At 38.1% G+C, this 23,479-nt stretch overlaps 1 protein-coding gene across 4 annotated transcripts in view; it reads right to left on the minus strand.

The window, feature by feature from the left end:
- Nucleotides 1–16,119: 16,119 nt before the first annotated feature.
- LOC122813711 overlaps nucleotides 16,120–23,479 on the minus strand; it is a 332,384-nt gene continuing 325,024 nt past the window's right edge. For 2 of the 4 annotated variants that reach the window (XM_044086177.1, XM_044086176.1), the window contains exon 9: nucleotides 16,120–16,342. In XM_044086177.1, coding sequence (XP_043942112.1) covers nucleotides 16,267–16,342 — 76 coding nt within the window. In that variant the 3' untranslated portion in view covers nucleotides 16,120–16,266. The remainder of the gene's footprint in view (nucleotides 16,343–23,479) is intronic. The other 2 variants (XM_044086175.1, XR_006366722.1) reach the window with 1 other exon arrangement.

Below are 23,479 nucleotides of genomic sequence, written 5' to 3' on the forward strand. Positions count from 1 at the left end.
ACCAAAGGGCAGAGCTTGGAACTAATAATGACTAGCTCCCAGCCGGAAGCGTAGGTACCTTTTCGATGTCCTGTCCATTTTTATGTGATAGTAAGCATCTTGGAGGTCTATCGAGCACATCCAATTGTCTTTCCCTAGAAAGGGAAGTATATCGAGCACATACAATCATTTTTTTCTTGAAAGGGAAGTTTCGACTGCAGTGTCACCATTCAGAACTTTGATTTCTTGACAGATTCGTTTAACTTGCTTAGGTCTAATATGGGTCTCCAGTCCCCTGTTCTTTTTGGCACCAAAAAGAATCTTGAGTAAGTTCTGAATCCTGTTAGGCCTGCGGGGATTTCTTGGATGAATCTTTTGTGTAGCAACTTTTGAATTTCTATAGTTGCTTGCTCCCTTAGATTTGGTGGAACATCTGGGATTGTTCTGGTAGTGGGACAGGGTAGGAAAACGGAATGGAATATCCGCTGGATATTATTTTTAGTAACCACTTGTCTCTTGTGATAATTTGCCAGGCTTCTGGGTATATAGATAAACGCCCCCCAAATGCCTCCAAAGCAGAGCAGTTGGGCCTCCATTTAGGAGCACTGATAGGGGCGTCCGCAAAAGGAATCATGGTCGCCCTGGTTTTGCGGGCCCCCTCTACATCTAGGGCAGTGTCTACCCTTGTTACCTCCTCCTCTGCCCCTAGGGAAGGATTCACCCCGTGTGTCCTGGAAAACTCTCTATGATCATCTGAACCACATTTTCCCACTCTTCTGACCTTTAGGATAAGGTCTTGAAGGTACAGAAAAATGTACTCCAATGGCAGAGAGAGCTTTCCCTTCCTGCTCGCACGGGGTGAGAGTTCTTTTACTTTGGGTCTAAAGACTGAGGAACCGTCAAATAGGGCATTAGTAAAGGTAGATTTAAAGGGCTCTGCAAAATTGCACAGGCGCATGCAGGAGTGCTTCCTCAGGGAAACTCCAGAACCCGCTGCCCTGCTCGCTCCATCAGCTGTGTTAGAGATCAGCCTCATGGAGGAGTTGACGATGGAATTTAAGGTGGATAGCTGGGAAGAGACCTTCTCATTCACCCCTTCAGCCAATGTACCTTGTAGAGTATCTCCTAGGTCTTTCAGAAGATCTCTCTGTAGCCATGTGAAGTGAGTTAGGTAGTTCAGCGATCAAAGTGTAAAAGTCACTGACGAAAAGACATGCTTCCCATATCTGTCCATCATTTGAGAGTCTTTGTTCAGAGGATGGACAGATGAGGATGTCTCTGAAAGTTCCATCTTGGTGGCTGCTGCCATCACCATAGCATCTACAGGTACACCCTTCGTGAGGAAATCCTTTCCGGTAGGGGCTGACAAGAATTTGTTTGGCCTCTGAGGGTCTGGTTCCATTGTGTCAGGTGACTCCCATGCCTTTCAAATGACCAAGTGCATTAGCTTGTCGAAAGGCGGAGACACCCAGGAGGCTGAAGGTTGAGATCCAAAAGCCTTCAGGTACACTGACTCCTCATCAGAAGGGGTGGTGGCCTGCCAGCTGCCTCTCTTCTTCAGGATCTCTAGAATATCAGTAAATGAGATATCATCAGAGGATGAACATGGGGACTTTTCTGACTCCTCAAAGTCAGTGTCTGAAGTGATGGACTCATCTGGAGAGTCTATGTGCTTCCTCTTGCAAGTTCTTTTCCGAAGGAGCTCCTCAGAAGGGTATTCTGGGGAGGCCTCGGAAGAGATTGGTTTGCCCAATGGGGCATCCTGAGACTCTGGATCTGTGCTGTCCTGTGGAATGCATGGTGCCGAGACAGCTGCCGGTGCCTTAGGGGGACAAGTGCTGGCATCCTTATGTGGAGCTGTAGGGGCAGACAGCACACTCGTCATCAGCTCAAAGACAGATCCCCCCAGCTCCAAAGACTCCCCCAGCTCTGAGGAGACAGAGGAGGCCACCAGACCCAGGGAGACTGGCCCTGAGGCTGATGTAGGAGCCAAGCTCACCCGGGCCGATGCTCCAAGTGGTAGACTCAGCACCAAAGAAGATCGGGGCTGTGAGTTCCTCTTAGGGCTGACCAGGGAACCCCAGCTCCCAGACACTCCAGACAGCACCAAGAGTGTCAGAGCAAAAGTTGGCTCCATGATCATCGAAGGGGGTCTTGGAATTGACAGTTCCACAGTAAGTGGCACCAAGCACTCTGGCTCCAAAGGTCCAGCTTTGCTCAGAGGAGGAACAACAGTGGATGCAATGGCTATAGCAGGCTCTGGGACCAGATGGGTTGGAGCCAAAAATAATTTGGTTAGTGCCGGCGACTTCAAAAGTCTGCATACCACCCGTTCCACGTCATTGTCAGATAAGCTTCTGGTGAACCTGGAGGATACAGATGGAGAACGAGACCTCTCCAAAATAGGAGATCTCAGTGTAGGGGCGACTGGTGAAATCTCAATGGACCGGCTCCAAGAAGAGGTATCTTGCAGCTCCGAAGACTTTGGAGATGAAGAACCAGGCTTGTCAATCAAAATAACCTTTGATGGTTCTGAAGACTATGGAGCCGAGGAGGTAGAAACCTTAGATATTTTAGGTAACTTTAGAGGAGGCTCCGATTGAGCCAATGCAGCAAGTAATTGTCGTTTTTGAGATTTGTCCCTCTTTGAAGAAGGACAGGAGGAAGAAGAACTGTGAATAGCTTCCTCAAAAGTTGGCTTTAAGAGCCCCTTAAAGATCAATTTGTTTCTCCTTTCTTGTAAAACCCTGGCACTAAAGGAGTGACAGAATATACAATCCTCTTGCAAATGAATAGCTCCAAGGCAATAAACACAGATGACATGACCGTCACCAAGAGACATCTTTTGGGAACATTTTTGGCATTTCTTGAAGCCTGAAGGCTTATCTTCCCTCTCTTTTGGGTCCCTGGACATGATATATAAAGAAATAACCACAACTTAGCAACAGGAAATTCTAAATAATGAAACTCACTATTATAATGTACACTACAACAAGAACAGGAGAATACTGTACAGACAGTTAGACAAAGGGAGATAATAAGGCATCTAACTAAAATGGTCCTAATTATCAGAAACAACAGACCAAAGTACTAACTACTAGCCCTCTAACTAAAACGAGCGAGAAACTCTCTAACTTAAATGAGCTAATGTCAAGCTAAGAACAACAACACCACTACAAAGGATACAGCAAGGTCTATGAAAATGACGGCCAAAAAAGCACCAACTAGAGTGGAATAATATTTAACTATAATTACTCTAAGACTAACTATACACAGCTACTATGCTAGAAAAAACACACACTATACTATATAAAGTGAAAAATGTCTAATAAGTAGAAAAAAAGTCACAACTTAGCCACGGCCAGGAAGAGCACATCCAACCTGATAAAGTGGCAAATGAGATCTGGGAAGTTGCACCACTGCATCATGGGATACCTACTTGCCATGAGCCAAGTTTGAGTCTTTCAGCTGTGTATTCGGCCGAGTCGGAGCCGAGGATCGGCTCCAAACCCATCCATGTAAGAATGAAGGCGAGATAGGATGACATAACATCTTACATTTTTAAGTCATAAGTTGAGGGATACAACTTTAAACATGGGTGGAGATGGACTTAAGAAATGCCTGTATGTATGTGACTTTACCTTGTCACAGCACTAGAGTTCTATTTAAAAGGCAGTATTTGTGCCTGTAAATACATGTCATATACATGAAGTTACATGAACTGAGTAATGCATGCTGTGGTAGGTGCCATACATACTTTATATGACATACAGTTCTACCCACATAATTATTATATGAGATGAGTCATACTAAATTTAAATAAATACTGCGTACATTATACTTATGCAAATGCATTTTAAATTATCATCACTGTTATTTTTAACATAACTTCACACATTATATTTCATTTATGTAGCAATCATTAGTCATAGTCATGTTGTAAAGTTCATATTTGTAATTGTCATTTGTAGTTTATGCTAAATTCTTAATAAAAAATTGTGTGATGATAGTTATTCTTACTTCCTCATTAAAATCACTTGTAAATTACATTCAAAACCTGCATTACCTGTGTTGTTTTACTGACTTTATTGCATTTCTACCTTGTACGACACAGACAGGTACTGGAAATGTGCATTTTCTTCACTCAGTACTGTCTAGCATGCTAATTGTTGTGGACCACCACCAGTTTCATTCACGCTACTGATGGCAGCCCAAATAAACTTTGTGAGTTTTTGCCTTAATATGTAAACCATCATAGTGTACTGCTAAGTGGCATGTAAATTAATAAGTAAAAAAAATTAAAACAAAAATATAATCTAATTAATTTTGCTAACTCTTACACAAGGTAATATACAATCACTGTTGCAGTTCTACAATTTTCTTTTATCGTGAGTTTGTCTGTGCAAATGTGTGGGACACACTGAATCATGTCAGGAAATATTTTCAAATTAAATTTGGTACACTACACTTGTATGTTACACTTTGAAACAATATTATAACACTAAACACCATTTTAAATCTATGCAGAAGTTATTATTCTGTCACAAAAACATGTTAATTAGAATTTGTAACCTACTTGGTAGGTAGCCGACATAATATATTCTCTGGGATTCATCATGTTAATAACCAACACACTTACAGAATGTTTTAATATAATTACTCATTTGTGAATGATTCTTTTCTAATAAGGAACTGTATAAAAAACAGTTGTTTATTGTCCAAATGTTTCTGCAAACTTTAAGAAAACCTGTAGAAATAGATTTTTGTAAAAAATATGTTAGAGGCTCTCCTTCTCCCAATATTTTGAATTGAAGTAAAATAAGAAAAAATGCATATCAGAGAAGTGTAATCAGAAAGAGATATACAACAGCCTCACTTTTACTCTTTCTATGAAAAAAGACACTATGATGCTTTTCTTGTCTGTATTAAACAGAGAGACAATCTTTTAGGAGGAATGTCCATGAAGGCCAGAACATTTATTTGTGGAGTGGGCATTATTATAGATACAGACTGGAAGTATCTGTTTGAACCCAGTGCTGTGAGTGTAAAACTCATTATGTATGAATTTGTATAATGAAAAACTGTTTTGTTGTTGTGGCTTTTGGCTTTTCCCAGTTAGGGGTTGCCACAGTGGAACTCCAGTCCGCTAATGATTGGCAGTAGATTTTTACGTGCCGAGTTGCCAGCCCTGACGCACAACCTTTAACGAAGGTACGCCCATTCATGCATGTCTCCACACAGAAGACGCTCTAGCTGAGAATCGAACAGGACAACGTCTTATTGTGAGGCAACAACGCTACTGCAGCACTACCACCGCAGTAATGAAAAACTCTTTTGTAATTACTAGAAGCAACAGTAGAATTTCAGCTTCTACAGAGGCCATCATAGTTCTTGTGCAGGTCACATGATATATAGTCAGAAGTTAAAAAAAAACGTATGTTTTCTAGAATGCAATTCTAGCATATTCTTTACAGTTCTGTCTCTTCATCTCATCTCATTCCTTCATAAAATATGTGTTGTAAGTAAGGAGTGAACTCAAAACTTGAAAAAAGAATAAGGCAGATTACTTTTATGCATTACTTAATTACTGTCAGCTAACATCATGTGAAAGTCTGAAGTTTTTTCAGTGCATGTACAGATATCTCAGTCACAGTTCATTTTAATTGTTCTTGATAAACACTTAGCAGGTAGTTAACTCTGATACAAAAGTTTGTAAAGATATGACCAGAACACTACTTTAGCCATTCAGCAATAGGGTTACAGGTACTTGCTAGGCTATTGATCTGTGTGGATCTTCAGAAATGTAACTTTATATTCCCACAGTAGTTTTTAGCCCTTATATTTTGCAAATGAATAACCAGGGGGGCAGAACAAGGATATGTTGGATCATTCTGGATGGCGCATTGATGCAGCAGTAGCGTTGTCGCCTCACAGCAAGAGGTTCTCCAGTTCAATTCTTGGCTGGAGTCTGCATGTCTTCCCTGCATTTGTTTGGGTTTCTTCTGGGTGCTCTGGTTTCCTCCCATGTTACAAAGACATATGTCTGGAACATTTCTCTCCAGGCCTCCACTGAAAATTGGCTTTGTTCCAAGTCAGACTTTCCTGGTTAACAAAAGTTAAATAAATAAAATAAAAATAATTTACTTGTTGTCCCTAACTATAAGTAACAAGGGTGCTAAACCAGGGATGAATTTGTAGTTTTCCATCCATTCATCCCAACTATGTTGACTAGAGTAAGTGAAGTATTTTGTTTTATGTAGAGTGCAGCATGGCTCCTTAGAAGAGGTAGTCTCTGTGATGCATACCTATCCCACCAACAAATTATATTTATGCTGCAAAAGAGACTGAGATCTCTTTGAATGGGTGCTCAGTTTACCACTGGACTTGAGAATGTGTTATAAGTCTGACAGGATAGAGTCTGTTGAGGTCCTATATGCATGTCAACCTTGGTAGCAGGCCACCCCCAGTAACTCTTAAATACCATGCCACTGCCTTGGCTCAGTTGACATAATTCTTTATCATATCACTGGCCCTATGTCTGAAACCATTGTAGTCATGCCCATGACCACCTACAACATTTACATCAGCAACAACTTGCTGTAGGACATAGTCATGAAAGGCCTTACCAGCTGAGCAAAGATCTAAAATCCGTGCCCCATGGAGACCGCCTTGACAATGACCTTATTCTCAGCAAATGAAAAAAAGGGGGGCATGGCACTATCTTTTTTGTTGGTTTAGGTGCCATATCCCTGCAGTGAAGTAAAAAAGAAATACATTAGAGACAACACAACACAACACACAACAGGGTGGAGGGTTACAACCTGATATAACACTGAGCAGAAAAAAACTCATTATTCAGGCATCACTGTTTAAAATATTAATAACATACCTGAATAAGAAGATCTATGCAAGACCTGTAAAATCCACCTTATCCCCCCCCATAGCAATAACAACACATAATGGAAGAAAAAATTATGTCAGGGATATAGAACAGCATTAGCAGTGAACTGTTTCTTAATGTAATTTTAACTTACACAAGCTTCACAACTCTCAGACATGTCAACGTCCTCAGAATTTTGCCATAAACCCATGAAATAGAAGTAAAGGTGCACTACTCATTTAGCAGCTAAACACATATTAAAATAAACCTGTAAGCAGTAGTCGTATAGAACATAATATACCTTGACAGACTGTAAGAGAGTTCTCCAAAAAGTATTGTAAATGCAACATTTATATCACTCAGCAACAGTAGTTTTGATTGGTGGCACTTGGGAAGCATAGCATAATTGAAGTTCAATAGCTTCAGTTTCTGGTTATATCACACAAATTAACCTCTCATTAAGCATTCCAGAATCACACAATCTGCATGAGGAACTGAAGGTGGTAAACATGCTGGTTGGCTATGCACACACCTGAGCAGTACAACCATGAACATTCACAACTTTAGCTAGGAAATGCCTTGCAAGTAAGACACAATAGCAGTTGTGAATGTTCAGTTACTTTTTATCATTCCTGCTAATGAGAAATACACTTAGAGAGGGTGTGTCAGAGAGAATAGGCTTACTGACAAGGTTTTGTGTACATTTATTTATTTAGGAGGGAACCTAGATAAATCCTTTATTAAAATATTGTAAGATGATAATGTGCTTGTGGCTATAAGTCATACTGAATATACAAACCACAGACGTACAGGAAAAAAGTCAAAACTCATTGCAAAATGTTACATATTAATGGTGCAAATGCATCATAATGGAGTTATGCACACAAAAGGAAATACAGTTTTGTCTTGCAGATATTTGTTTGTTTGCATTTTCACGTTTCACTATCATAGCTTCTGCAAGGTTCATATTCAGCAAGACTTTTACTTGACAGGATGAATGACAGGGGTGTGAAAACAAGGGTATATTTATCTCTAAATGCAAAAGATCAGAAGCACAAAGCTCAATGCATGTGCTCCACTTTCTTTTCATTAATATATCAACGTTGAAGTAGACAACAATGTTAATCATGTTAATATTTCATGACAATTCCATGGTTTCATGGTTTAGATCTAGGAAGGTTGACATTTATGTAAAAGTAGAGGTCCATACTGTCACCATTTTATGTGTATAAGAGCACCATGGTGAAAAATTGTTTATTCATTTGTTTGTTTGGCATTCATCTTTTGCATGACACTTGGCACTGCATGTCAGTGACTGTCAGTGGTTTCTATCATTGAATGACAATCTACTTCCCACGGCAAAAACTCAAATATTTATTCCAAATGCTCAAAGACTTAGTCATCAGTTATAGAAATGAGACTGTCGGTGGTGCACTTTAGTCAGCACTCTGGACAGTTATAACTGCAGAAAATCACCTGTTATATAACGTTATCAGTGGCTCAATGTCTTAATGATGTATGTTCTGAAGAACAGCACATGCAGTGCTGTTTTGAACCCACATTAGAGATATTTTAATTTTAGGGATCATAAAAAAATCATTGTTTAGTGTACTTGAACCTGAACAACACTTGCAATTTAAAATTTGAATATTAAAAGTATATATAATGGGTGATAAACAAGGTAACTGTGATCTACTTCACCTTCAGTACTCATAGTAATGGTTATAGTAACAGCACATTTACATATGCATGATGATACAAATAGCTTTTGTGCAAAAGTATTAGTACAATTAGCAACATAATGATCTGGGAATATAAGCACTTCATCAACAGAGTTTTAAACATATGTCTGAACATGGATTCTGGGACATGAAACTTTTCATTACCCCAAATGTACATTGTACTGATATATGTTGTGTACAACATCACCTCCAATAAACTCTGTATGGCCCTCAATACATCTTATAACATGAATGTATCTTGATGTCAATAAAGACAAGTGTTCAGGTGGCAAACATTGCTAATTGTGTAAATATTTCATAGTAAAGCAGGGTTCAAAGGAAGATATTTTGACATCACTGTGAAAGTAGGGATCCTTACTGTCAGCATTTTACTTAAATAAGAACATAATGTTGAGAAATCATCACACTGATATAGGATGTAACTTTTATTTTTTTGGCTTCATCCTTTGCATGACTGTTGGCATTGGGCAACAAGGTCTGTCAGTCGTGGTCATCACTGAATTACAGTTCAGTTCCCAAAGCAAGATTTGTTCACTTTAGTCATGAATAAAATACACCTTATGTACTTTTCTCAGTGGCTCAACATGTTAATGCAGTAAGTTCTGAAAAATAGTACAAGCAGTGCAGATGCTGAATTCACATTATATTTTGTTTTAATTTAGGGGTCAGAATAAAGTTTTGCCATTTCTTATTTTTCTGTACTTGAACCTGAAGTGCACCTGCAAATTAAAACATGAATGTTGCAACACAAGTGTATTTAATGAATACTAAATAAATTATCTGTGATCTTTATGAAGTATGTTACTTATAGCATGAATCATAGTAAAGATGAAGCACACTTGCATGTGCGTGATGCTAAAATTAGTTCTTGTGCAAACAGTGGGAGGTTAGGGAACTATGAAGAGGTTAGCAACACAGACTTAAACATATGTCTGAACATGGCACCAGTGAAATAATATCTTTCATTACCCAAAGTGCATATTGTTCTGATATATGCTGTGAACATTATGTCCTGTGAACTGTTTATGGCCCCTTCCTCAATATGTGCTTTAACATAAATGCATCATGTGTTTCATGAATACATCAGGTCATAGGTTCATAGGTGTTTACTAAGCTAATGACCACAAGGTCCTTTTTAAGTCTAGCTATGTATCCCAAATCTCTGACAAGTTCTGATACCCTTGATAAGTGTAAGTAGGGGGTTGAGAGAGGAAACATTTACACAGAGAGGCCGGACATCACACAATGTCAGCAGTTCAAATGTGTATTTTTTTTTTTTAATTTCACGAAAGTTGGCATGAAGCACTGCCAAAAAGCAGGTCTGAATATAGAAAGAAATGGTAATTCACATTCTATGGCAAAAACTAAAAACAAACAAAAATGCATTTTCTAAGACTTTGCCTTCAACTTCTCAAATATGCTTGGCTTTGGCACATATAACTTAGCATTGAAGATATTAAAAAAATCCGTGCAATGGAAACTTTTCTATAGGTATACATCGGCACTTCAAATTACTAATACAATAAAGGAGCACCTCAAAGTGCAACAATTATAGCATTGTCAGAATTAGGCCTATCTTCAGTCATGTTCAGAATTGTACACCTCAACTTACATCCTGGAAATTTCATTTCACCTGTATTATTAACAGTTAATACAAAGAACAAAAATGTTTAGATCCCTTTTTTAATGGGTTCATTTCCCAGATACTATCAGTCATAGTTTTTAAAATGTTTGTGTCATTAAGGTATTATGTACTACTCAAAGTCATTTTACATAAGGACAGCTCTAAATAACAACAGCATCATTGAGACTGTCATGCCATATTTGTTTGTGAAAATGTTCTAGTTATGATTGCCATCAACCATCCCAGAGAACACATCCAGAGGTACTGGTATATCATTTGAAAGGCAATTGAAATACTAACATTAACAAGCAGTTAATACATTTGCTGTGGACATTTGTAAACACACTGATCAGTATGTATGGCCAAATCTTACTGCCATGTTTCACACACCTTAAGTGGACATTGAAGAAATCATACCATTTCATTCCATGCCATTTAGTTGCGTTCTGTCATGCACATACAAATTCCTAGCTTATCTGTTGTTGCACACAATCTGGCACATGTGAGATCTGAATTGGGTACCAATTCTCTGACAGCTTTCTTTATATCTTTAAGAAGACATGGCAGGAGATGATAAGGGAGTTCTCCATTCAGAGCACAAATGTGGTGTCGGGGGAAATCCAGGGTCTTTGCTGGACTCCTAATTAAGCATTAAAGCGGAAGGTTGCTGCAGGACATCTATACCAGGTCTCAGTATAAGGCTGAGGCTTGGAATAGCTTGACTAAGGCTGTCACCATTGCAACTAACATTTCATGCATTGGTGAACAATGCCACCACAATTACAGAGACTTGAAAATGTGTAAGCAGGACCACCTTTGCCAATGGGAGGAATACTTTAGAACCAATGACCCATCTGAGTTGTGTAAGTATAGTGGACCATTACCAGCCAATACAGTACCATGTCTTGCCAGCACAAAAATATATTCATTATGTTTTTCTGTTCTGTATAGCTTCTGCAGAAATAAGATGGAATAGGGAAGCCCATCACGGGACACTAGAACACCTGAGAGAGTCACAGGGTAAATACGGCTCATGTATGACTGATAGTCATTAAGTAATAGCTCTAATTTGAAATAATGTTATCATTGCTGAGGAGATCAGTCCATAATTGCTTGACACAATAATAAATGAGTAGTTATACTCTACGTATAACAAATGTACATGTCTGCTCAACTAGCTCTTGAGCAATTCAATAGATGATATTTTGGTCAACATATCTGTATGTGGGTTCAAACCCAAGCAGCAGCACTTAGTGTAAATTATCGAAAGGTTTATTATTCTGCACTCAGTAAATTAGAATAAGATTTTAATATATATATATATATATATATATATATATATATATAGATAGATAGATATAGATAGATATATATATATTTACATAATTAAATTTGGATTACCATTACTGCTGCAACAAAAGTGACCACCAGCATGAATAATGATATTGGCCGCAGGGGCTAGGGCCATGATTCCTCCACAGGTAGCTACAACAGCACCATCACCATAGGCAACACAGACACTCAACAGTTCTGGGTCACAGCCTGGCAGCATTCATCCACAACTACTGCATTACCTTTTCCAACTACAACAGGTAGAGCTGCCTCAGGGGATGGTGCACTGGTACCTACCAGGAGTAGTGCTATACTTCACTCATCAAAAGCTGACAGGGCTGGTTAGGAAAATAATGGAGAGGTGCTTCAGTGGTTGCATCAGCAGAAAACAAAAAAATCCTGGATCAAATAGCCAGATTGGTGCTTCTCTCGATAGTATGCTTAGCTCTGTTGCATGACAGAAAGGAAGACTGATAGCACTATGAGCAGACAGTTATTGTTATACATTTATCAGGCTGCAGGGTTTACTGTACATCATATGGGATGTTTCATTTCTCTTTACTGTAATGAAGTGTGATGCACAAGTCCTCCCTTACTTCATACTATTCTCACCGTCCCTTCAAATTTGAGTTTTACTGTCTGAAATATGTCTTTCTTTGTGTTGTGCTCAGACAATGCTCAGGTCAAGAGACTGTTGGTGTGGATTTGCAAGTGTTCTGATCAAAAAGTATGTCAAACATTTGTTAAGATTTTCTTTCTCATAACATTTCCCTAGTGAAATAATGAATATATATGTTAGTCCCCCACCAATAACCTGCTTATTACTTTATGTAATTTACTAGTATCCCACTTCTGCTTATAATTTTTCACTTCTAAGTACAAGACCTCTAGACAAAGCCAAAGGTAATGGGGGAGCAAAGGCTCAGCAGCAAGGGACAGTTTATAAGAATTGCTCATATACACTAAGGAATTTGCTAGAATGAAAGATTTAGCATTAGGTTGCATTTTCTGAAGGATATGGATGTATGTTACTATGTAGTGACTTTACAACTTAATGATTTCCTAGGAAAACACAATTTGTATGAGGAGCACAAAACATGGCTTAGACATCTGGGCACCCTGCAAGTATGTGGGCAGTGGAGCTGTATGGTCCTGTAGTATCTATATTATGAACAGTTTGCTGTATTGATCCTGACAGATGTTTAAATGATCACGCAGAAGACAATAACATAACACACACAACTTCTGAAATAGTTCAGAATCAGACCTGTCTTTATAAATGTACTCATTATTTGTGAGGCACTTGAAATGGAGCACCACATCATACTGTTGTTTCCCATTATAAGTTCAAAAAACCTCAAAAATAATCACATATGTGCTAATACTTTGCCATTGATCATGTAAATAAGCCTGGCATTAGTGCACTTCAATAAGCACATTTTGCAGACTGAAAGTAATGATGGTGGCTTCTGTTACTGGCTTATGGTTTATTGGCATATTGTAGACATGATATAAGGAAGTTATCTCAATGTAATCTATGTATCTCTTAATGTAAATGATTGTGGCATTTACGCACATTAACCTTCCATCTGTTCCACTGAAGTGGGGTCACTGGATGCATATTTGCAGATTAGTATTAACAATGTACTTTTATGAACCTAAAAACAGCAAGTGAAATGTGTAACTAACTAATTAAACATTTATGCATTCACTTGGTTAGGATCAGTAATCTGAGATGTGCACAGCAAAAACAGTGTCTGTAATTGTTTGGCATATTGTTGTATGTGTAGAGCAGCTTCAGAGGGCTGGTATTGGTAGGTATGTGCGTGTGGATGAGGATGCAATGCAGAGAACTTTCTGAATGTAAGCAATAATGTGAAATTTACTGTTGTGGCTATATGGGAATACAGCCATGAAAGTGTCTGTAACTTGTTGATATACCAGTGTGTGGGGATATGCTAGGCTCTACCATAGACACCTGACTGCAGAAATGCATTTATTCATTTGTTTGATCATAGCTACACAGCTGAAATGTATACAGTAAATAAAATGGTTGAAATTGGTGGCAGACACATATGTGTATGTGTGTATTCAAATTTAGGGAAGGTAATAGTGAGTTACATTGTATATCTGTGATAGTAGTGAGTTTAAACAGATTACCATGGTTATTCTTTATGCATTTACTCATTCATTGAATCATATTCAAACATTTGAGAGCTGCACAGTGAAAAGAATTGATTTGATTAGGTATAGTTGTACGTGTGTTGGGGGTGCAATGGGTTGCATTTTATGTCTAACAGCAACAGCATGAAATATATTAAAGTGGCTATTGTTTATGTATGTATGCATGTATTAATTTATATGACTATCTGACATTAGAGGTGTACATAGTTACTACACTCACTGCAGTTCATGGACAACTCTGCAAAGTTGCAGTAGAATACACTATAGCCATCTAACAGCGACTATATAACCACAGTAATTTTGTATTTTTCATTTGTTTAGTCATAGTCAGAGATCTGATGTGTATACAGTCAATAATGTCCATGTGACCATATTTGTGCACGGGGATGGTTGGAGCTATTTACTTAGTATGTATTTGAAAGCAACAAGCTTAAATAAATTACTTTCTCTTTCAAAGTTCTTATGGTTCCCAAATAAACCTAGAGTGGCTTTAGCTCATCGCTTGAGAGATTGGTCCAGAGAAGGGATTGGTTTACTAGACTTGCAACTATACTCAATGGCCTCAGTGATAAAAAAAAATTTCCTTATTAACAGATAAACATTATACAGATAAATGGAAGATATTCTTAGACATTTTGTGTTTTAGTTCAGGTGATGCATCTAACTCTCACAAATTGTTAATATTAAACAATTCTTTCATCTGGTTGCTAAAAGATTATCTTACTACATATAATCTTCAAACATATATGTCTCATTATATGTTACTTATATTGAAGAACTTTAGAAACTTTATTTTCCAAAATCCAGTTTATAAAGCCTGGAGTTTTCTCTTTTTTCCTACTGCCTTTACACACGGTCTCTAGATCTTGCAAAGATGATGGTATTCAAGGAAAATAATTTAATTTATTGGTTTCAGTTGTTGTCAGATGAGAAGTTGAATTGTCTTGATTTTTTAACTGCCAAATATGAATTAAGTAATGATTTATGGTTGGGATTACAAGCCTGTAGACAGTACTAATGTCAGTAGATACAAAAATGTCTGTTCCTAAATTATTTAACCTGTTAGGCTTGTTCATACAATATAAATTACCTAATAACAACAAGCTTTCACAAATATATAAAATAAGATATGAAACAAAAAAAAAATATCTGGAGAATTATTGGAGGTATTTCTCCTTGGTTAATAATATTCAGCCCAGTAATGATGATAACAGAATAATATTAGAATCATCTAAATTGACTACTTCCTCACTTAAATGGAGATTGTATGTTTGGAAATTTATGTACAGGTCCTTTTTGACACCTCTCATCATGGGAAGAATTAATAAGAGAAACATTCTGTGCTGGAGATTTAAAATGGAGACAAAGGATGACTGGTCCCATATGTTTTTGTGTAATTCTTAGATCATATTAGGACAACATTAACAACGTCCTTCAGGCTTTATTTTCAGATAAATATGCCCTATCTAAATCTTTGATTTTATTCAATGCACCAGTTCCTGCTTGTGTAAAAAAAAAATAAATATCCCTTGGTTTGGTCCATCTTAGCTGTTGCCAGAAAGGTAATAACTAGAAACTGGAAGTCTGAAACTTCACTCTTTTTCTCAGAATTCAAGATTATAACTGAAGTTTGGCACTTGGAATTGTTGACCATTAAATCTAGATGCATCAGAACTACTTCATCATATAACATGTGGTATAAGATAAAATTTTATTAGACAAAGAGTCATTAAATCTCTGAAATCATTTTGTCTTAATATTTTGTGTAATTTTCATATGGCGGACACCTTTGTAAATACTTTGTGGTATGTTTTTCATATTCTGTTTTGCACTATTGTTGAATTTCCATTATCCATTTTATGTAATTGATTACTTATATATGAAAATCAATAAACTCGTTTACAAAAAAAAATAAATTACTGTCTCTATAACTAGCTATTATTCATGTATCTATTCATGACTTTGATTAAAATCAGACTTCTGACGTACACATTCATTAGAGTGGTAGCTGTAGGTGGACATATCTGTGTGTGCGCATGAGAGTTGTAATGGGCTGTACTACATGGATCTGACAGCAATGAGCTAAAGCACAGCACTGCACCAATTATTATAGCAATAACCCATGCCTGGGTGTGGGTAATACTGGATTTACCCACGGTTGGCATGGTTTGGTCCCGAGGGCGACCAAACAAAGACAACCGTGGGTAAATCCAGCATTACCCACACCCAGGCGTGGGTTATTGCTATTATACCATGGTGTTAGTTTGCTTTGTATTATATTTGTATTGTTGTTATTTAGGTTTTTGTTAGCTTTTTTTTGTATTCTTCCACTTTTTGTGAGATAAAATAGTCCACACTTTCAGTTTGTTTTTATTGTTTATTTCTGTTTTAATTTAAATACATGTTATTTTTTAATTTTTCAGGAAATGTTAGGAAATAATTATATTAGTAGATATAGTTGTAAAGCTTTTGGTATGTCTTCATAGTTTTAAAGCATTTGGTATGTCTTCTTGTTGTAGTTTCTTTTATATTTCTGTACTGGTTCTGTCTTGATGGTTGTCTATGTTCATATGTTGGCTTGAGTTCTTCTTAGTGTAGTATCTGTAATGAGAAATTGTGTTTATAGTTAATTTTATGTTTATATATTGCATTGTGTCTATGTATCTATATATACATATATATATATATATATATATATATATATATAGATCTATATATATATATATATATATATATATATAGATATATATATATATATATATGGTTTTAGTATAAATTTAGAGTTTACTTACTTATTTTGTTGGGTTTCTATATTGTAGATGTTTATTGTTCCATAGTTTATAATCTGTTGTTTGTCTTGTGGTTTTCTGGTTCATTTACCAGGTATGGAAGTTCTGTGTTATGGACTTTCATTTTTTTTTTCTTGGTCTGTTGTCTGTTGTGTTATTGATAGTGTCTTCATGTGTTGGATTTTTGGTGTTTCTTGTGTTCCAGATATTATTTTTCCCCATGTTTTAAATTCATCTACTGAAGGTTGATAATACGATCTTAGTGATGCTTCACTTTTATGTCCTGTGACAGTCATTATTTGTCTTGCTTCCATCCCTGATTGTGACAGTAATGTTACTGCTGTTGCTCTTAAGGAGTGGTTTGTGTATCTCTTTGATAGGTTTGCTTCTTTGCAGATTTGTGGTAACATGTTTGCAAGATAGTTTTTTTCCCATTGGTTGTGTTGTGTACCATGTATCCATTTTGTCAAGTACATGTTGTGGATATTTTTTTGGGTGGAGGAACAGTTGTTTTGTATTAGGTGGCCTTTTTTGTAAGTATTTTTTGAAACTTTTTACAGGACATGAAGGGTCTGTGCGGTTTTCGAACATGAATCCTCTTAGCAAATGTTTTGTAACATCATAATGTTTTTTGTGGTTTTTTGTATGTTCATTGAAATTTTTTGTTACATATTCTGTTCCATCTGTATCTTTGTTTATTGTAAAACTGTCTTCTGTGAGGTATCGTACTCTTTCATTCCCACGTCGTGCAAAGTGTAACTGTATATCAAACCATACTTTTCTTACTAGTCCGTCTGCTGTGTTTGGGGAAAGTACTTGGCTGTTTCTCAGTTGTGTTATTTCTTGCATTGTGAGTGGCTGGTGGTGTTCTGCTGTATCTTTTCCTTGTCTTCTGTAATTTTTAATTACTGACTATACGTTATTTGCATTTGTTAGAGCTATATCTGTTATGATGTTAATCTTTCTATTGAATGGTGGGTTGTTTATATATCTGTTTAGTCCTGCACGTAAGGATACAAATGCACTTATTACGTATTCTTGTCCTTTTGTGTTTCGTACTGTAGCATAGAATTCTCTAAGCATTTTGTTTAATTTTTCTGGTGTAATAGTGTGGAAGTCTGTGTTGTAGTGTTTTTGTTTTTTCCAGTTTTGAAATATGTTTATAGCCCACTGTGTTTGTTTTCTTGTACTTAATTCTTCTTTTTCTAATTCTAGTGTTTCTATTTCTTTAAGAGTTTTTTCTGCATGTCTTTTACGTTTCTGAGTGGAATAGGCTTTTAATGTTTTTTTACCTTTCTGAAGAGTATGGCTTGTCACACTGTTGTCTTCTATAAGGGCCTTGTTATGCTGTAGTAATTCCTGTTCTTGTGGTTGGAGAATTTTCTTGCTTGTTGATGGTTTCATTGTGGTTTGTGGTATGTTCTTAAATATTTCTTCTATTTCACTGTCACTTATTACTTCAAAGTTTACTTCCATTTTTTTATTATTTTCTATCTATGGTGTCTCTTGTTTGGGTGTTTCTTCCTGTTTGAGTTTGTAGTCTTTGTGTTTAACAGGGCTCGTGCAGGTTTTTGAAGGGATGTAATCAAAAGGGTAGGTGGTGCTTGTTATAAAATAGTTTTAGCAGTGTAGAAGTTTATAACGTGTAGTTATGTTTTACTAGTTATGGGTATGTTGAAATGTGGTGTAGTGTTAATTTGTATTAATTTTTTTAAAATATGTACTTTTAGTAATTGGTCACTAGATGGTGTTGTATGCGGTTTTAGAAGATGTATGCTGATGTGGACGTTTGGTATGGTGTGTGTTTTTCACTTTGCGAGGGATGTGTGGTGTGTTTTTAGTATGTATATTTTTGGAGTTGTGTGTGTATAGGTATTGTAGGGAATATAGGTGAGTGAATGGTTTTATGAGAATGCTTGGTTTTGTTGGGTTATAACTGGTGGTTATGTAGTGTGTGTGTGGTGTATTTGCGACTGCATGAGTTTTGATTTTGTTTGTGTTCGAGGTGAGGGAATGAGAAATATTATATGGGAAATGGTTAATTTTTTTCTGTTTTACTTGAATTGTTGTGTGTTTTTTGTTTTTACATTTAGTGTACATTAATGTTAACTTGCTGTCGCCGCTGCACGATATTTAGCGACCGGACTTGTTTCCTTGTTTGTCGTACGATTTACTATGTGCACGCTGGTTGGATTAGCCAATCAGCGTGCACGTTTCTCGTCTTTCAGATGTTCGCATGGTATAATAAGTTTTTCATCACTTTGATGACAGTCTGACATCTGAGGTATACAAAGTAAATAAAGTGGGTGCAACCAGTGGGTACATGTGTATTTCTGCAAGTGTATGCCTGTGCACATATGAATGATGGTTTGCACAGTGAAAAACAATGGTGGTAGTTGGAGACATCAGTGTTTGCATGAACACACACATGTGCAGGTATGTGTCTGGGTGTTTTGTGAAAAAGCTGCAGGTGTGTGTCTAGTTATTGGTATATGAAAGGGTTGCAGTGTGTTGAACTGTAACCATCTGACAGCAATAGCCTGAGATATATTGTTGTGGCTCTTTTTGTATTTATTCTTTTATTTCATTAGAAACAGACATTTGAGGTGTATACTCATTAAGATGGCTGTAATTTCTGTGTACATTTGAGTCTGAGTCTGTGTCCGGGAATGCCATTGATAGAATAATACATTGTATTCTACATGCCTAACATCAATAAGATCAAATATGTTGCTTTAGATTTTTATATATTTATTCATTCAGTTGATGAAAATTGGACAATTGACATTCACAGTCATTTAAGAATATATTACTGGTGGACATCTGTGTGTGTGTGTGTGTGTGTGTGTGTGTGTGTGTGTGTGTGTGTGTGTGTGTGTGTGTGTGTGTAGGAGGGGAAGTTATACTGGGCTGTGCTACATGCATCTGACATCAGTAAAAAGTGTTTCTCTTTTATTTGTACTAAACAAATTACTGGACTGAGTTTGAATGTCTATTGAGATCACTTCTATATGCTGCAAAACAGAAATAAATAAATGAAATATATTGTTTATTTATGTATGTTGATCACCATGCTGGTTTGTCTTAAATTTGTCATTTTTATCCAAATGATCGTAGAATTAATTGAATAACTACTAATGATGTCAGCATTTTGGGCATAACACATTTACTTAAATTTTGAAACTTTGTATCAGAATTGCGTGAGATTAGAATATTTGAAGTCTTTGAAAGCTGTGATAATTGCATCTGATGGTTTGGGGACTTTGATGGTGAAAGTTACCAGTTTGTGGTCAGACTTTAATGGGGAAGGGTATATCAGTGGGAGAATACATATAGAGCACAGACTCATAGAATGACAGAATAATAGAAAATAGGAGACAACTTGGTCATGCAGTAATTTATGCCTTGACAGGTTCATAGGTAGGTACTAGGCTATTGGCCCTAGGGCCTATACAAGCCTAGCCAAAAAGGTACCCTGGCTTTCGCCACCCAAAAAATTAATTTTCCTGTGCCCCTGTCAAGCAGAACCACAGAAGTGATCCCTGGGGTGAATTTCCTATTACCCATCCAAGCATCAAGATTTTTTTTGAAGAGTGCTAATGAGGAGCTCTGTTTGACATAGATAGGTAGTCTGTTCCAGAGTAGAGGAAGTCTCTGGGACAGGAATCTATCCCTCCAGCATGTTCTGCTTATTGTGGTGACAAGGTTTAGGTCCATAGAGCTTGTAGCTCGGAGGGATTGGGATTTCTTTAAGTGAAGCATGTCCAGCAGCTCTGGGTTTGACATAGCTTTGTATGTTAGGCAGAGATCGCCCCTGAGTAGGCAATATGTGACGGAGTAAAGCTGGAGTTTTTTGAGACAGTCTGCGTAAGGCATCTGTTTGAGGCCAGCAATCTTCTTTGTGAGGTATTTTTGCGGCCTTTCCAGTTGTTGTAGATGTCTTGTGAGGTACATATCAAAAGGGGCATTGTACTCTATAATGGGTCTAATGAGTGATGTGTAGAGGGGAACAATGATCTCTTTTTTTCTGGATGAGAAACTTTTTGTGATGAGATGTGCCACGTAGAAGGATTTCCTGACCACTGCGGCGATGTGATTATCAAAGGAGAGACTACTGTCTACCTGTGTCCCAAGGTCTCTTATCACACTTTCAGTGTTAAGTAGACTACCGCCTATGTGGTAGTTCATGGGTACAGAGTTTTTACCAAAGGAGATGACAATGCACATTTTGGCATTGAGCTTGAGACCATGGCTTTGACACCAGGCATCTGTCTCAGTGAGGCCCTTTTGTAGGATGTCCACATCATCAGGAGTTTTGATTATGGCTCCTAGTTTGCAGTCATCTGCAAATTTAGCTTGTCTGTACTTCAGAGAAGTAGATACCAAATTGGAGAGGACCAAGGACTGAACCATGTGGTACTCCACTTGTCACTGGTCTGAAGTCTGACTTGGAGTCTGCTACTTTCACAGTATGGGTTCGGTCAGTAAACCAGTTGGCAACCCATCTTGTGACATAGGGATTTATACATAGTTTAGTGAGTTTATCTATAATTCCAGAGTGGGGGATGGTGTCAAACGCCTTGGCGAGATTTAGATAGGCTGTGTGAACCACCTTACCCTCATCTATGGCTTTGGTGACTACTTCAAAGAAGTCTAGCAGGTTTAGGAGACATGATCTGCCTTTTACACACCTGAACTGTGTGGGGTCCAGAGTTTGGAGATCTCCAGTGTCTTTGTTTATGAGTTCCATGATGATATGTTCCATGGCCTTGCAGACCAGGCTCGTCAGGCTAATGGGGCAGTAGTTACCGAGGTCTGTTGTGGTCCCCCCCTTTGTGTAGTGGGATAACCATCACGGTGTGCCATTCAATGGGCACAAAGCTTGAGGTGAGGCTATGATTGAACATGGTACTTTGGTGGGGTACCAGTTCATTCTGTAGTTCATGTAAAAGGCAGCCTGGGATGTTGTCAGGTCCCATGGATGCTGTGTTCTTGGCTTTGGAGAGTGAGGTTTTTACCTATGCAGCCGTGATTACAGGAGCTTTGCATTCTTCTGGTACAAAGATGGGCCCTTTAGGGGGTGAGAGGGGGTAAAGTTAGCATTGAACCTATCTGCCAGGATGTTGGCAATATCAGTTGGTTCTGTATATTTAGTGTCATTGTGCTGTAACTCAGAGCAGATCTGAGTGTTGCCATTGAGATTCTTGACATAGCTATAGAATGTTTTGTGTTTGTCTTTAGAATCAGTGGCAAGTTTGTTTTCATAACTAGCTTTGGAGGATTTTATGAGGGATCTCAGCTTCTTACAGAGGCTGACCCAGAAGTTCTTCCAATCATGGGATTTTACTCGTTTTTGCAACAGTTTCTTTCTTCTGTTGTAGAATTTGTTTATGGCAGAAGACCACCAGATTGGCTTCCTTTTTTTGGAGGATAGCATCTTGGTTCTGTTAAGGATAGCACGATCCATGCACTGGTGTAAGTGCATATAAAGTGCATTTGTGTAGGATTCAGCAGTTGTACCTCTACTGTCCATCTGAATGGGTGTAGTGAAGTTTGCCACTTCTGTCTTAAGAAGCGTGAAGTTGGCTTTGGAGACATTTTTTACAGTTGTTTTCCTAATTGGGGGTTGGAGCGGGATGTGGATGTCTAGGGTGATTAGCTTGTGGTCAGATCTGACCAATGAGGAGCTGACCTCTGGTGTGGAACACCGGTCACCGATGTTGGTGAAGATCAGGTCTAGGATATTGCTGCCCCTGGTGAGGGTCTGGATAAGTTGATCCAAGGCGTTGGAATTGATGATTTCCAGAAAACGTTGAGCAAAAGACTTGGTTCATGAGTAGTTTTCCCAGTTAATGGTAGGGTAGTTGAAATCACCCATTATTAGAGTGTTAGGTTGTACCTTAATATTTTCCAGTGTATCAAGAAAAGAGGAGTGGGAATCCTGTGGTATGGTGGGGGGGTCTGTAGCAAGCTACAATCTGGACTGCGGTTTTGCTCACTGTTAAATGAACTTGGATAATCTCGGATGCATTATGCTCAGCAACTAGCTTGGAGGTGTGGACATCCTTAATGAAGATGGACAACACCTCCATCTTTAGTGTTTCGGTCTGGGTTTGGTGGCTGAAAGGTGTGGTATGAATTATAGCCTGGTAATGCAGGGGTGCTCTCTGGAGCTTTGAACCAGGTCTCTGTCACTGCACAGATGTCAATGTTCTCCATTTTATGGAGTGGCTCTAGTGAGTGCATTTTGAGGTTTAGACTTCTAGCATTGAGTAGTATTACCCTCATATTTTGCTTGCTTGTACCTGTTATGGTGGTGAATTTGTCATTTGAACCTTGCCTAAAAAAGGCACTATAGGGGTGGCAAGAGCCTTTGCCAGTATCCGGAATCCCAAGGGCGACAGGTGCTGGCCATCTCTGGCAAAGCAGCGTGGTCTGTCGATCATGTCATCCCAGGCAGACAGATACTGGATTCCCTTAGAATGACACCAGAAGCTTAGCCAATTGTTAAAATCAATAATTTTGTTCTTGTACTGTGGTATCATTCTGGGTGACGGCAGGATGCTACTCAGGGCTAAGGTCATACCTGCCTGGGCTACAAGATCAGAGAGCTCCTCCATGTCTCTTTTCATATAGTCCAGGGAGGTACGTCTCAGGTCATTCACACCAGCATGGACAATGACTGAGTCATATTTGTAACTTGCCTTGGAGTGACCTGAGTGCTTGTGTTATGTGGCGGATCCTAGCACCTGACAGGCAGCTCACCGTGACCTTCTCCTTGTTCAGCCTGGTGAGCGGGACGTCAGCGTGCCTGACGATAGAGTCACCTATTACAAGTGTATCAGGTGTGTTGTTTAGCCTTAAGGGCTGTGACTGTTCGGCACACTGGCTTTGTGAGCGATGTGTTGCACGTGTTTTGTTTTGGAGTTGCGGTTGCTTGGGTGTCTGC

The sequence above is a fragment of the Protopterus annectens genome, chromosome 10.part0 (assembly GCF_019279795.1).
Source record: "Protopterus annectens isolate FY-2018-M chromosome 10.part0, PAN1.0, whole genome shotgun sequence".
Lineage (NCBI taxonomy): Eukaryota > Metazoa > Chordata > Ceratodontiformes > Protopteridae > Protopterus > Protopterus annectens.